The sequence below is a fragment of the Crotalus tigris genome, unplaced genomic scaffold, assembly GCF_016545835.1.
Source record: "Crotalus tigris isolate CLP2741 ecotype Arizona unplaced genomic scaffold, ASM1654583v1 scf7180000018413.2111637, whole genome shotgun sequence".
NCBI classification, from domain to species: domain Eukaryota; kingdom Metazoa; phylum Chordata; class Lepidosauria; order Squamata; family Viperidae; genus Crotalus; species Crotalus tigris.
This window is the reverse complement of record NW_024096990.1, coordinates 1,724,607-1,737,742: the sequence shown is the minus strand read 5'-3', so window position 1 is coordinate 1,737,742 and position 13,136 is coordinate 1,724,607. Positions and strand designations below refer to the sequence as shown.

Genomic DNA, 13,136 nt, shown 5'->3' with positions numbered 1-13,136 from the left:
TATCTGACTTTTGGTTTTGCTGTTACTATCTTATTATTTTTATTGTGTTTTCTTTTCAAACACCGGATTCTTTGTGGAGCTTCTAATGTTTGTTTACGTGGGGGTGAAAGTACAAATGTGTAAAGATCTTTACACAATCTAGACGGGTCAGCAAGCTTTTTATTTCCTGAGGTCTTGTTGATGAATTGGATGGGTTATTTTGCTGCAGTTGTTTCAGCTGTCTTGCAAACGGTGGTGTTTTTTTTTTTAAATTTCGCTAACTCATTGTGAAGGATTTTTTTAAAGCGTCATACAGGTAGCCCTTGACTTATGACCACAATTGAGCCCAACGTTTCTGAAACCTTTGTTAAGTGAATTTTGCCCCATTTTATGGCCTTTCTTTAACCACAGTTATTAAACGAATCCTTGTAGTTATTAAGTTAGTGACATAATTGTTAAGCGAATCTGGCTTCCCCATTGACTTGTTTGTCAGATGATCGCCAAAGGGAATCACATGGCCCCGGGGGTCACTGTGACCATCATAAGTAAGAGCCGAGGTGGCGCAGCAGTTAGAGTGCAGTACTGCAGGCCACTTTAACTGACTGTGTTCAGCAGGTCAGCGGTTCAAATCTCACCGGCTCAAGGTTGACTCAGCCTTCCATCCTTCCGGGGTAGGTAAAATGAGGACCCAGATTGTTGGGGGCAATGTAAATATATATATACATTGCTTACTGGTGTACACCGCTTAGAGAGTGCTTGCACTTAAAGCGGTATATAAGTCTCATAAAATAAATAAATAAATAAATAAGAGTCAGTTGCCAAGTGTCTGAATTTTAATCACGTGACCCTGGGGGTACTGCAGTGGTCATAAGTATGAAAAATGGTCATAAGTCACTTATTTCAATGCCATTATAACTTCAAACAGTAAATCAACAAACTGTTCTAAGTCCAGGACTAAGTGTAGTTGTTTTTCAGTCTAATACAAATATATTATACATAGGAATGTATGCATGTGTCTGTCTGTACAGATGCGCACACATACACACACAAACACAGAGAGAGAGAGAGAGAGAGAGAGAGAGAGCTAAAGCCACCAAAATTGGGACTGGCTACTTGGTCATTAAGTGAAGCAGTCGCTAAATGAATCGGTGGCTCCTCTTTTGATCTTCCTTTCTCTCTCTTTTGAACGCTGGCTGGGGAATTCTGGGACTCCGTACATCTCGATGTTGCTGAGATTGAGCAACACTGCTTTACAGATCCGCAACAATAACCCGTGCGAGGATTGGTTGCAAAATTACTCTTTCATCACTGGTGTTAGGGCAGATGGTCGCTAAGCAAGTCAGCTGCTAACTGAATTACCACCTTTATCCACACATGCACCCCAACAATAAAACTTTTGAATTATAATTCCTGGAACACTCAGTTTTCATGGCTGTTTCCTTCCTTCACCTATCCTAGATTATACCGAGAACGTGCAGTTTGCTTTGGACTCTCCAAAAGTCATCAAAGAGGGGGACGATGTGCAGCTGCGATGTCAGGGCGACGGTTTCCCCCCACCCGAATATTCCTTCAGCAAAGTGCAGGTACTGCTTGGTCCGATCCTAGTTCCTTCCCCCCCCCCCCGAGGAAGGAGAATTAGGTTGGTATTTGTTGGCGGTCCATTTTGCTCTATGAGTTCATGGTAACCTAACCCTAAGTGGAATTTTCCTTCTATGGGATTTTCCCATGTATTTTACCAGGAAACATAGATAGGGCAGCCTAGAAAAGTCAGTGCCCTCCTAACCATACCCAAGCACTCGGAGTTTGTTGGCAAAGTCCATTTTGCTCTAGGAGTTCATGGTGACCTAACCCTAACCCTAAGTGGAATTTTCCCCCAATGGGATTTTCTCATGTATTTTACCAGAAAACATAGAGAAGGCAGCCCAGAAAAGTCAGTGCCCTCCTAACCATACCCAAGCACTCCGAGTTTGTTGGCAAAGTCCATTTTGCTCTAGGAGTTCATGGTGACCTAACCCTAACCCTAAGTGGAATTTTCCTCCAATGGGATTTTCCCATGTATTTTACCAGGAAACATAGATTGGTCAGCCTAGAAAAGTCAGTGCCCTCCTAACCATACCCAAGCACTCCGAATTTGTTGGCGAAGTCCATTTTGCTCTAGGAGTTCATGGTGACCTAACCCTAACCCTAAGTGGAATTTTCCCCCAATGGGATTTTCCCATGTATTTTACCAGAAACATAGAGAAGGCAGCCTAGAAAAGTCAGTGCCCTCCTAACCATACCCAAGCACTCCGAATTTGTTGGCAAAGTCCATTTTGCTCTAGGAGTTCATGGTGACCTAACCCTAACCCTAAGTGGAATTTTCCCCCAATGGGATTTTCCATGTATTTTACCAGAAAACATAGAGAAGGCAGCCCAGAAAAGTCAGTGCCCTCCTAACCATACCCAAGCACTCCGAGTTTGTTGGCAAAGTCCATTTTGCTCTAGGAGTTCATGGTGACCTAACCCTAACCCTAAGTGGAATTTTCCTCCAATGGGATTTTCCCATGTATTTTACCAGGAAACATAGATTGGTCAGCCTAGAAAAGTCAGTGCCCTCCTAACCATACCCAAGCACTCCGAATTTGTTGGCGAAGTCCATTTTGCTCTAGGAGTTCATGGTGACCTAACCCTAACCCTAAGTGGAATTTTCCCCCAATGGGATTTTCTCATGTATTTTACCAGAAAACATAGAGAAGGCAGCCTAGAAAAGTCAGTGCCCTCCTAACCATACCCAAGCACTCCGAGTTTGTTGGCAAAGTCCATTTTGCTCTAGGAGTTCATGGTGACCTAACCCTAACCCTAAGTGGAATTTTCCTCCAATGGGATTTTCCCATGTATTTTACCAGGAAACATAGATTGGTCAGCCTAGAAAAGTCAGTGCCCTCCTAACCATACCCAAGCACTCCGAATTTGTTGGCGAAGTCCATTTTGCTCTAGGAGTTCAGTGACCTAACCCTAACCCTAAGTGGAATTTTCCCCAATGGGGTTTTCCCATGTAGTTTTCCAGAAAACATAGATAGGGCAGCCTAGAAAAGTCAGTGCCCTCCTAACCATCCCAAGCACTCCAAGTTTGTTGGCAATGTCCATTTTACTCTGAGTTCATGGTGACCTAACCCTAACCCTAAGTGGAATTTTCCTCCAATGGGATTTTCCCATGTATTTTACCAGGAAACATAGATTGGTCAGCCTAGAAAAGTCAGTGCCCTCCTAACCATACCCAAGCACTCCGAATTTGTTGGCGAAGTCCATTTTGCTCTAGGAATTCATGGTGACCTAACCCTAACCCTAAGTGGAATTTTCCCCCAATGGGATTTTCTCATGTATTTTACCAGAAAACATAGAGAAGGCAGCCTAGAAAAGTCAGTGCCCTCCTAACCATACCCAAGCACTCCGAGTTTATTGGCGAAGTCCATTTTGCTCTATGAGTTCATGGTGACCTAACCCTAACCCTAAGTGGAATTTTCCCCCAATGGGATTTTCCCATGTATTTTACCAGGAAAGATAGATAGGGCAGCCTAGAAAAGTCAGTGCCCTCCTAACCATACCCAAGCACTCTGAGTTTGTTGGTGATGTCCATTTTGCTTTCCGAGTTCATGGTGACATAATTGTAACCCTAATGAGTTTCCTGCCTGAGCAGGGGGTTGGACTAGAAGACCTCCAAGGTCCCTTCCAACTCTGTTTATTCTATTCTACTGTACTGTACTGTACTGTACTCTACTGTACTGTACTCTACTCTACTCTACTCTACTCTACTCTACTCTATTCTAAATTGTTCAAAATGGACTTTGAGACCATTCAGCTTTGAATGGTCACTAAAGGGATAATTGTATGTTGAGGACTACCTATGTACCTACCTGCTTCTTCTTCCCAGACTTCCAATAACCTGTTGGACCTGCCCACCACCACCGATGGTGTCCTTCTTCTTCCTCAAGTGACCAAGGCTGATAGTGGGACCTACCGCTGTCAGGTATTGGACTTCTATAGTCCCTCCGAGGTGGAACTAGAGAAGGACGTGAGCATCTTCATCAATTGTGAGTAGCCCATGGAATGCTGGGAGAAAGGCCCAGGCCCAACCCTCCTTTTCGTCCTCCAGTTGCTAATTAAAATTAAGCCTTGTCTGCTGGCTTTCAGATCTGGACCCTCTGGTCCTAAATCCAAGCAAGATGGTGAAAGTAAACCGAAGTGAAGACCTTCAGTTGACGTGTTCTGGCAGTGGCTCCATGACGCCCACCTTGTCATGGAAGAAGGTAGGTAGAATCTGCCAGGGCTTCCTTCATAAATAACACATCTGCCAGATCACGGCCTGGATCAATGATGGCATCCATAGTCAGGACATATTTAAAATCCTGAGAGGGTGCGTTCCCATAACTGGCTGCCCCAGGAAATTTTTATACAGTAGTCCTGTCATGCGCCAGGGAAAACAGAAGATCCAGGCAAATCAAATGGGCATAAAAGTTTATTGTAAGCTAGTGTTGTCTACAAAAATCTGAACTACTAACAGTCCAAGCAAATTGGTGGTAAATAAGGAATTCATGGTGGGATGGACTTAGATCTCTTGTGGGCATGAAGGACTCATGACTGATGATGCATTTGATCTCTCCCTTGGGCTCAGCCTAAAAGTCCTTAGTTAATTAGCACAGGTGGGATCAGCAACCTGGTCACTAAATGAGGCGTTTGCTAAGAGGGAAATCACGTAATTGCTTACGATTTTACTTCAGCTTTAATTCCCCCCCCCCTCTCCTGCCCGTTAGAATGCTTACCTTGGTGCTGGGATAATTATCAAGAAGGATATTAATTTTTTGTATTTACAATTATTGGAGAGAAAGGGACTAGAAGAGAGTAAGCAGATACACAATGGGGAATATACATTGAAAGGAATGGTTCTACTGTCTTCTGATCCCTTCCTCTACAATCCCTCCATTCTGCCAGGTGGATCAGACACACAAGAGATTTCTAAAGAGATAAGAATGGTATCTGGGTACTCAACTGCTTTGAAACTCCTCAAATTTAGTACTCAATGCATTTTGATGAAAAATTTTTGCCCCTTGTTGTTTGTTTGGTACTGAACATGCAAGTTGGAATTTATGGGTGTCAGTTTCCCCTTTCCAGCCAATAAATTAGTCATGCAGTAGTTCTGTGGTCATTTTATGTACTTTTGGACTTTTTGTCTCATCAGTACGGGTAACGTGGAGTTTTTAATTTTATTTAATCTAAGTATTAATTTTTAGGTTTATTTCTCATGTAAGTGATGATGTACCATCCTACCTTCTTACATATTGCCTTAAAAATGGGCATTGTCTTTGGGAATGTATTAAATTTATTTACATTAATCCTTATGGGAAAAAATTGGTACTCATCGTTTTTGGTATTAATCATGCCTCTCGGAAGCAATTGATGACGCTTAACCAAATTACCACTATATATACTCTGGGGGATGGGGAATGGTTTGGATCCTTACTGCTTTGGATACCAGTTTTCATGCTGATTTTGCAAACCAAAAGCCACTGTGATCTCTAATAGCAAGGGCTCCAAAAAGAATCCATCGCCCCATTTCCCACCGGCAAATTTTATGGAAAGATACAAGCTCACAAAAACTGGCGAGTTTCCATTAAATTTCCTACCATGGTTTTGAGATACGGACCCCGGAAGCAAAGAGGGGACCCCCGTTCTGCAGCTTGCGTTTGATTGAATTGAGTTTTTTTTTTATCTCTTCTGGAGGACCGGAGGCAGGGAATCACATCTGGGGTAACAGCAGCAATTTTTTTTCCTTAATTTCTCCCGCAGGGAAGACAGCAGATGGCGAGCGGCGGGACTCTGTCGCTGGAAGGGCTGACATTCCCCATGGCCGGCACCTACGTCTGTGAGGCTTCTGTGCCCAGCATCTCCGGACTGAAACGGAACGAGTCAATCCAAGTTATTGTAGAAGGTAGGTCGGTAGTGGTGTTTGTGTGTAGGTGTGTGTGGGTGTGAATGAGTGAAGGAGGCGAAATGGAACTGGAGGGAGGGTGCAGGAAAGAAAGATGCTGCAATCAGTAATAATAATAATAAGCATTCCACTTAGCTTACTTAATCTACTATTCGCATTTTTGGGGAGTCCAGCCTTAAAGCCTTGAGCACTGGGATGCTGGAATAACAGAGTTGGAAGGGACCTTGGAGGTCTACTAGTCCAACCCCCCGCTCAGGCAGGAGACCCTATACCATTTTGGACAAATGGCTGTCCAATCTCTTCTTAAAAATCTCCAATGTTGGAGCACCCACAACGTCTCTCTTTCTTTCTTTCTTTCTTTCTTTCTTTCTTTCTTTCTTTCTTTCTTTCTTTCTTTCTTTCTTTCTTTCTTTCTTTCTTTCTTTCTTTCTTTCTCATACAGGAAAGCCAGAGGTAGAGGTGCACCAAACCATCATGCAAGATCTGGACCAGACAGTGAAGGTCACCTGTACGGTTTTAGGCCATCCCCCGCCAGAGATCAGATGGAACATTCCTGGTGGAAAGGTGAGTCCAAGGCCTGGCAAACCGGCAGTTCGATCCTGACTGGCTCAAGGTTGACTCAGCCTTCCATCCTTCTGAGGTTGGTAAAAATAAGGACCCAGATTGAGCCAGTTCACCCACTTCGGCAGAACCGGTAGCCAATTTTTGGTTGCCCAGGCCCAGAATGGACTTCCGGAAGCGGCATCCACACAGAGAACCGATTGTTCACCTATCTGAATCCCACCACTCCCTCCTTCCTTCCTTCCTTCCTTCCTTCCTTCCTTCCTTCCTTCCTTCCTTCCTTCCTTCCTTCCTTCCTTCCTTCCTTCCTTCCTTCCTTCCTTCCTTCCTGTGGTGGGATTCAGCCAATTCACACCACTTCGGCAGAACTGGTAGCTAATTTTTTGTTGCCCAGGCCCAGAATGGACTTCTGGAAGCGGCATCCACACAGAGAACCGATTGTTCACCTATCTGAATCCCACCACTCCTTCCTTCCTTCCTTCCTTCCTTCCTTCCTTCCTTCCTTCCTTCCTTCCTTCCTTCCTTCCTTCCTTCCTTCCTTCCTTCCTGTGGTGGGATTCAGCCACTTCGCATCACTTCGGCAGTACCAGTAGCTAATTTTTGGCTGCCCAGGCCCAGAATGGACTTCCAGAAGTGGCATCCACACAGAGAACTGGTTATTCCCATATTCAAATCCCACCACTGGTAGAAATGCATGGAAATCTGCAAATCCCTTTTTTTAAATCTCCCTCCAGGCTGCAGTGAAACACTCTGCAAATAAGTATGTTGCTGAATTGTTAGTGGAACTGGACCCCACGCTAATCCAAAGCGGTGTTCAGTGCACGGCAGAGAACAAGTACGGCGTGGCCAAAAAGAACCTGCAGCTGAAATTGGGTAAGAAACTCCTTTTTCGTTCCTGTGTGCCTGCAGTTGTGGGTATGCATGGGTGTGCTGTAGGTGGGCAGAATTTTCAGGTGCAGGCGCCAGTCCTCGACTTACAACTGTTCATTTAGTGACCGTTCAAAGTTATAGCAGCCTTTTAAAAAGTGACTGAGGAGCATTTTTCACACTTAACGACCGTTGCAGCCTCCCTAGCGTTGTGCGATCAAAATTGGCAATTGACTCATATTTACGACAGCTGCAACTTCCCTGGGGCAAATATCCTGATTCTGGATCTCAGAGGTTACATGAGTTTAGCTTAAGAGTTTCTCAACTTTGGCAACTTTTAAGAGCTGCCGACTCCCAGAATTCCCCAGCCAGCATGCGTCGACTTCAACTCCCAGAATTCCAAGGGACTCAAAGTCCACATGCAGGGTGGTCCTTGACTTAAAACTACAGCTGGGACTGGAACGTTGGCCACTAGGTGAGGCTGTTCTTAAGCGAGATGCGCCCGATTTTATGATCTCTGCTTGCCCTGGTCACTAAGCGACTCACCCTGGTTGTTAAGCAAGTCGCATGGTGGCTAAGCAAATTCAGCCTGCCCTATTGACTTTGATGGCGGTCACATGTTCCTGGGACGCTGCAAATGTCATAAATACAGGGTGGTTGACCGGTGCCTGAAATTTTGACCACGGGGATGCTACAATCGTCATAAGTCGAGGATTACCTGTATCTTACAAGTTGCCACGATCGAGAAAAGCCTAGTTAGACTTTTTTTGGGGGGGGGCGGTGAACTTTGCTAACCAATTTATCTCTCCTTGTAGTTTCTCCAACGCCATCTGTCTCTCCGAAGCCAGCTGGTAAGTATTTCTCTTTCTCCATTTCTGTCCACGTGAATAAAAAAAAAGAGGGGGGTTCAGGATGATGGGAGTCGTAGTCTAATGTAGCTGAGGAAAACCCCAAGTTAGGGAAGGCACTTCCGGATAGCCACGGTAGGAAGTCCCGGCTCTGGTTATGCTTCTTGCATTCTTCTGCCCTCAGCCAAGGACCGGATCTGGCCCCAAATTCTTCTCTGGTTTTACGGAGGCCCCTTTTTCTCTCCCCAACAGCGGAGGAGGAACAGGGTCAGACCGGAAGCACGGTGGCGGTGATTGCGGTGTGCGTCTGCGTCCTTCTCTTGCTCCTGATCGTGGGCTTCTTCTACTTCATGCAACGCCGAGGCCAGTTGCCCTGCAGCCGGGGAGAGAAAAGATCGCTGTGAGTGGCCCCTTCGCCCTTGGCGGCCCAAATGGGCCGTTCCAAGGTTTTCGTGCCCCCCTGGGTAGCAGTTTCCCAGAAAATTCCTCTAGGCATGGGAAGAGAGGAGAGGAAAAAAGGGAGAAAGGAGAGCAGAGGGGAAGGGACGGGAGAGGGGGAAGAGAGAAGTGGAGGAGAGAGGGAGGAACGGAGGGAGGGGAAGAGAAGAGAAGGGAGGAGAGGGGAAAGGGAGGGGGAGAGGAAAGGGAGAAGAGGAGAAGGGAGAGAACATAGGTGAGGAGAAGGGAGGGGCGGAGGAGGAGAGGCAGGGAAGGGGAGGGAGGGAGGGCAGGAGAGGAGAGAGAAAGGTGAGAGGGAGGGAGGGAAGAAAGGAGGGGTCAATGGAAGGGAAAGAGGGAAGAGAGGAGAGGGAGGGAAGGAGAGATCAAGGGAAGGGAGGGAGGAGAGGGGAAGGGAAGGTAGAGAGTGAAGAGGAGAGGGAAAGGGGAGGGAAGGGAAGGGAGGGGAGAGAGAGAGGGAAGGTCAAGGGAAGGGAGAGAGGGAGGAGAAGAGAGGGAAAGGGGGAGGGGAGAGAGGGAACGGAAGGGAGAGGAGGAGGAGAAGAGAGGGAAAGGGGAAGGGAAGGGAAAGGAAAGAGAGAGGGAGGAGAGGAGAGGGAGGGAAGGAGGGAAGGGAGGGAGCGAGCAGAGGGGAAGGGAAGGTAGAGAGTGAAGAGGAGAGGGAAAGGGGAGGGAAGGGAAGGGAGGGGAGAGAGAGAGGGAAGGTCAAGGGAAGGGAGAGAGGGAGGAGAAGAGAGGGAAAGGGGAAGGGAGGGGAGAGAGGGAACGGAAGGGAGAGGAGGAGGAGAAGAGAGGGAAAGGGGAAGGGAAGGGAAAGGAAAGAGAGAGGGAGGAGAGGAGAGGGAGGGAAGGAGGGAAGGGAGGGAGCGAGCAGAGGGGAAGGGAAGGTAGAGAGTGAAGAGGAGAGGGGAAGGGAAGGGAAGGGAGGGGAGAGAGGGAGGGAAGGAGCGGTCAAAGGAAGGGAGAGGGAGGAGAGGAGAGGGAAAGGGGAAGGGAGAGGAGAGAGGGAAGGGAAGGGAGAGGAGAGGAGGAGGAGAAGAGAGGGAGGAGGAGAGAGGGGAAGGAAAGGGGAGAGGAGAGAGGGAGAAGAGGAGACGAGTGACCCAAGAGAAGAGACAAGACTTGGGCACCTTAACCGCTTGTATGTCTTTGGCTCCAATAAATATAATATTTCATTCTGGCTTTTTGACAAGTTCTGAGCTTTCTTCACGCATTACCGGCCTATGCAACATCATCAGTGCAAGAGGGGAATGCATTGGCTGGCTGTTTCTATACCACAAGTGCTTGGTTAAGATGTGGCTTCTTCCTTAAGGTTTAAGATAACTAGTTGGTTTAAGATAACTAGCTGGTTTAAGATAACTAGCTGGTTTAAGATAATTAGCTGGCAGGGAGCACAGAAAAGGATGAAAAAAACAACAACACCTGGCAACTCCCCAGACTGACGCTTGCTGGGGGGTCACAGAACATCTGACGGTTCTAATTGTCTTTTTTTAAAAAAAATAATACATACTAGTTTAGCCTGGTCAAACCAGCTTACGGAGGGGGAAAGCTGCTGTATCCTGTTGCAATGCTTGCTTGCCCATGGGGGGGGGGTGTTGATTTTGGCTTGAAGGACACGTGTAGCATTAGAGGATCGTTTTCTTCTGCTTCAGGACCCCCAAGGAAGGGACCCCAGAGAACACCGTGGTGGAGATGAAGGCTGACAGGCGGAACGAGCAGACGGGCTTGCTGAGTCCCGGAGGAGGCGGTGGAGGAGGAGGAGGAGGAGGGGGGACGAACGAGGTGAGGAGGGGGCTGGTGGGCCAGCCATAAGAATCCCCTGCCCTTTAAGCTTCAGAGTTTCAGCCTTTCGCAAGGATAGGCAACCTTGGCTCTTTTATGACTGGTGGACTTCAACTCCCAGAATTCCTGAGCCAGCCGTGCTGAGGGAAAAGGGAGAGGTTTCCAAGCTGAGCCCTGCTGGCTCAGGAATTCTGGGAGTTGAAGTCCACCAGTCATAAAAGAGCCAAGGTTGCCTACCCCTGGCTTATACCCTGTGTTTGCCCGAAAATAAGACTGGGTCTTATACTAATTTTTGCTCCAAAAGATGCATTAAGGCAGGGATAGGCCACCTTGGCTCTTTTATGACTCGTGGACTTCAACTCCCAGAATTCCTGAGCCAGCCGTGCTGAGGGGAAAGGGAGAGGTTTCCAAGCTGAGCCAGGCTGGCTCAGGAATTCTGGGAGTTGAAGTCCACCAGTCATAAAAGAGCCAAGGTTGCCTACCCCTGGCTTATACCCTGTGTTTGCCCGAAAATAAGACCAGGTCTTATATTAATTTTTGCTCCAAAAGATGCATTAAGGCAGGGATAGGCCACCTTGGCTCTTTTATGACTCGTGGACTTCAACTCCCAGAATTCCTGAGCCAGCCATGCTGAGGGAAAAGGGAGAGGTTTCCAAGCTGAGCCAGGCTGGCTCAGGAATTCTGGGAGTTGAAGTCCACGAGTCGTAAAGCGACCTAGGCCTAGGGCAGGGGTAGGCAACTTTGGCTCTTTTATGACTGGTGGACTTCAACTCCCAGAATTCCTGAGCCAGCATGGCTCAGTGTGGAAACCTCTCCCTTTCCCCTCAGCATGGCTGGCTGAGGAATTCTGGGAGTTGAAGTCCACCAGTCATCAAAGAGCCAAGGTTTCCCCAGCCTGTCCTGGGCTCTCCAGCATAGCTAATGGCTGAGGAGAGGGTGTAAGGGCTGCTGTCTTCATGGTGAGATCATCAGGCTGATGCTGTGAATTCTATAATCTGAGTTCTGAGTCAAGAGGACATCAGGACGTAATGGGGCAACATTGGGGGGGGGGCCTCAAGTTCCCAGAATTCTCAGCAATGGCCAAGCGGCTAGGGGAATCCTGGGAACTGAAGCCCATATGTCTGCTGCTGGCAGGATTGGGGAAAGAAGAGATTGGGCAGTGCAAAGGAAGACTACGGAGTGTGAATTAATGCTGTCTTTTCTTCCTTCTTCTTTCCTTCGCTCCCTTCCCTCCTTCCTTCATTTGCTCTTCCCTCTCTCCCTTTTTCCTTCCTTCCTTCCTTCCTTCCTTCCTTCCTTCCTTCCTTCCTTCCTTCCTTCCCTCCCTCTTCAACATTCTCCTCCTTCCTTTCCTCTCTCCCTTTTTCCTTCCTTCCTTCCTTCCTTCCCTCCCTCCCTCTTCAACATCCTCCTTCTTCCCTCTCTCTCTTCCTCCTTCCATGCCTTCATTCTTCCCTCTTCAAAATTCTCCTTCCCTCTCTCTCCCTCCTTCCATGCCTTCCTTCCTTCCTTCCTTCCTTCCTTCCTTCCCTTTTCCAAATCTTTCTTCCTTCCTTCCTTCCTTCCTTCCTTCCTTCCTTCCTTCCTTCCTTCCTTCCTTCTTCAAAATCCTCCTTCTTTCCTCCTTCCTTCTCCTTCTTTCCTCCCTCCTTTCCTCTCTCCCTTCCTTTTTCCAAATGTATCTACCTTCCTTCCTTCCTTCCTTCCTTCCTTCTTCAAAATCCTCCTTCTTTCCTCCCTCGTTCCCTCCCTCCCTCCCTTCCTTTTTCCAAATCTTCCTTCCTTGCTTCCTTTTCCCAAATGTATCTTCCTTCCTTCCTTCCTTCCTTCCTTCCTTCCTTCCTTCCTTCCTTCCTTCCTTCCTTCCTTCCTTCCTTCTTCAAAATCCTCCTTCTTTCCTCCCTCCTTTCCTCCTTCCCTCCCTTCCTTTTTCCAAATCTTCCTTCCTTGCTTCCTTTTCCCAAATCTTCCCCCCTCCCTCCCTCTCCTCTTCCCTTCCCTCCCTTGCAGTGCTGAGCAGAAGGAAGGCTGGTCTTCTTCCAGGGGAGGCCCCTTCCCATTCTGTACCGCCCACCATGGATGGAGAAGATGCTGGAGATCCTGCCAGGGCATGACAGCCCCCTCCCTCCTTTTCTCCTTCCCTCCCTCCTTCCCTCCCCCTGGGGGGCAGGGAGCTTTCTTTGCACCTAGACTTTTGTGGCTGGAGGGGAAGAGCTGAGCTATTCTGCCACTACTTCTTCCTCCTTTAAAACAAAAAACAAAAAAAACCCCACGTTTTTGGGTGATGTTTGTTTTGCTTTGTTTTTTTTTTTTTAAAAAAAGGAACTGACATTTATCTGGACAGAGGCTCCCTTTCTGGGCTCCAGCATTTCCTAAATAAAGTCGCCCACAGACACATTGATGTCACCCAGACAAACCAACTTTGCGGAAGTTGCTAACCCGTCGGTTTTTGATGTTCTTCTTTTTTTTTTGAAACCAACTTTCAGCCAGCCCATCTCTGCCAGTTACCTACGAGCGAAAATGAACTGTGTTTTGTTAACCTACCGCTCCCTCACTTCAAAGGCAGTCACGCTTGCCACAATCCTTTGTCTTCTCGCCTTGTGTAAATTTACCCATTTTCCTGAGACTCGTACATCTCTCTAGCAAGCATCCTCCCAGTCCTCCTGGTAAAACTA

At 47.4% G+C, this 13,136-nt stretch overlaps 1 protein-coding gene across 1 annotated transcript in view; it reads left to right on the top strand.

The window, feature by feature from the left end:
• BCAM (basal cell adhesion molecule (Lutheran blood group)) overlaps positions 1-12,712 on the top strand; it is a 60,639-nt gene extending 47,927 nt beyond the window's left edge. Inside the window, exons 7-16 of the mRNA XM_039352229.1 lie at positions 1,438-1,562; positions 3,890-4,049; positions 4,150-4,265; positions 5,803-5,944; positions 6,387-6,508; positions 7,240-7,378; positions 8,188-8,223; positions 8,473-8,620; positions 10,332-10,461; positions 12,472-12,712. Of these exons, the coding sequence (XP_039208163.1) occupies positions 1,438-1,562; positions 3,890-4,049; positions 4,150-4,265; positions 5,803-5,944; positions 6,387-6,508; positions 7,240-7,378; positions 8,188-8,223; positions 8,473-8,620; positions 10,332-10,461; positions 12,472-12,477 (1,124 nt within the window). The 3' untranslated portion in view covers positions 12,478-12,712. The remainder of the gene's footprint in view (positions 1-1,437; positions 1,563-3,889; positions 4,050-4,149; positions 4,266-5,802; positions 5,945-6,386; positions 6,509-7,239; positions 7,379-8,187; positions 8,224-8,472; positions 8,621-10,331; positions 10,462-12,471) is intronic.
• Positions 12,713-13,136: the final 424 nt, after the last annotated feature.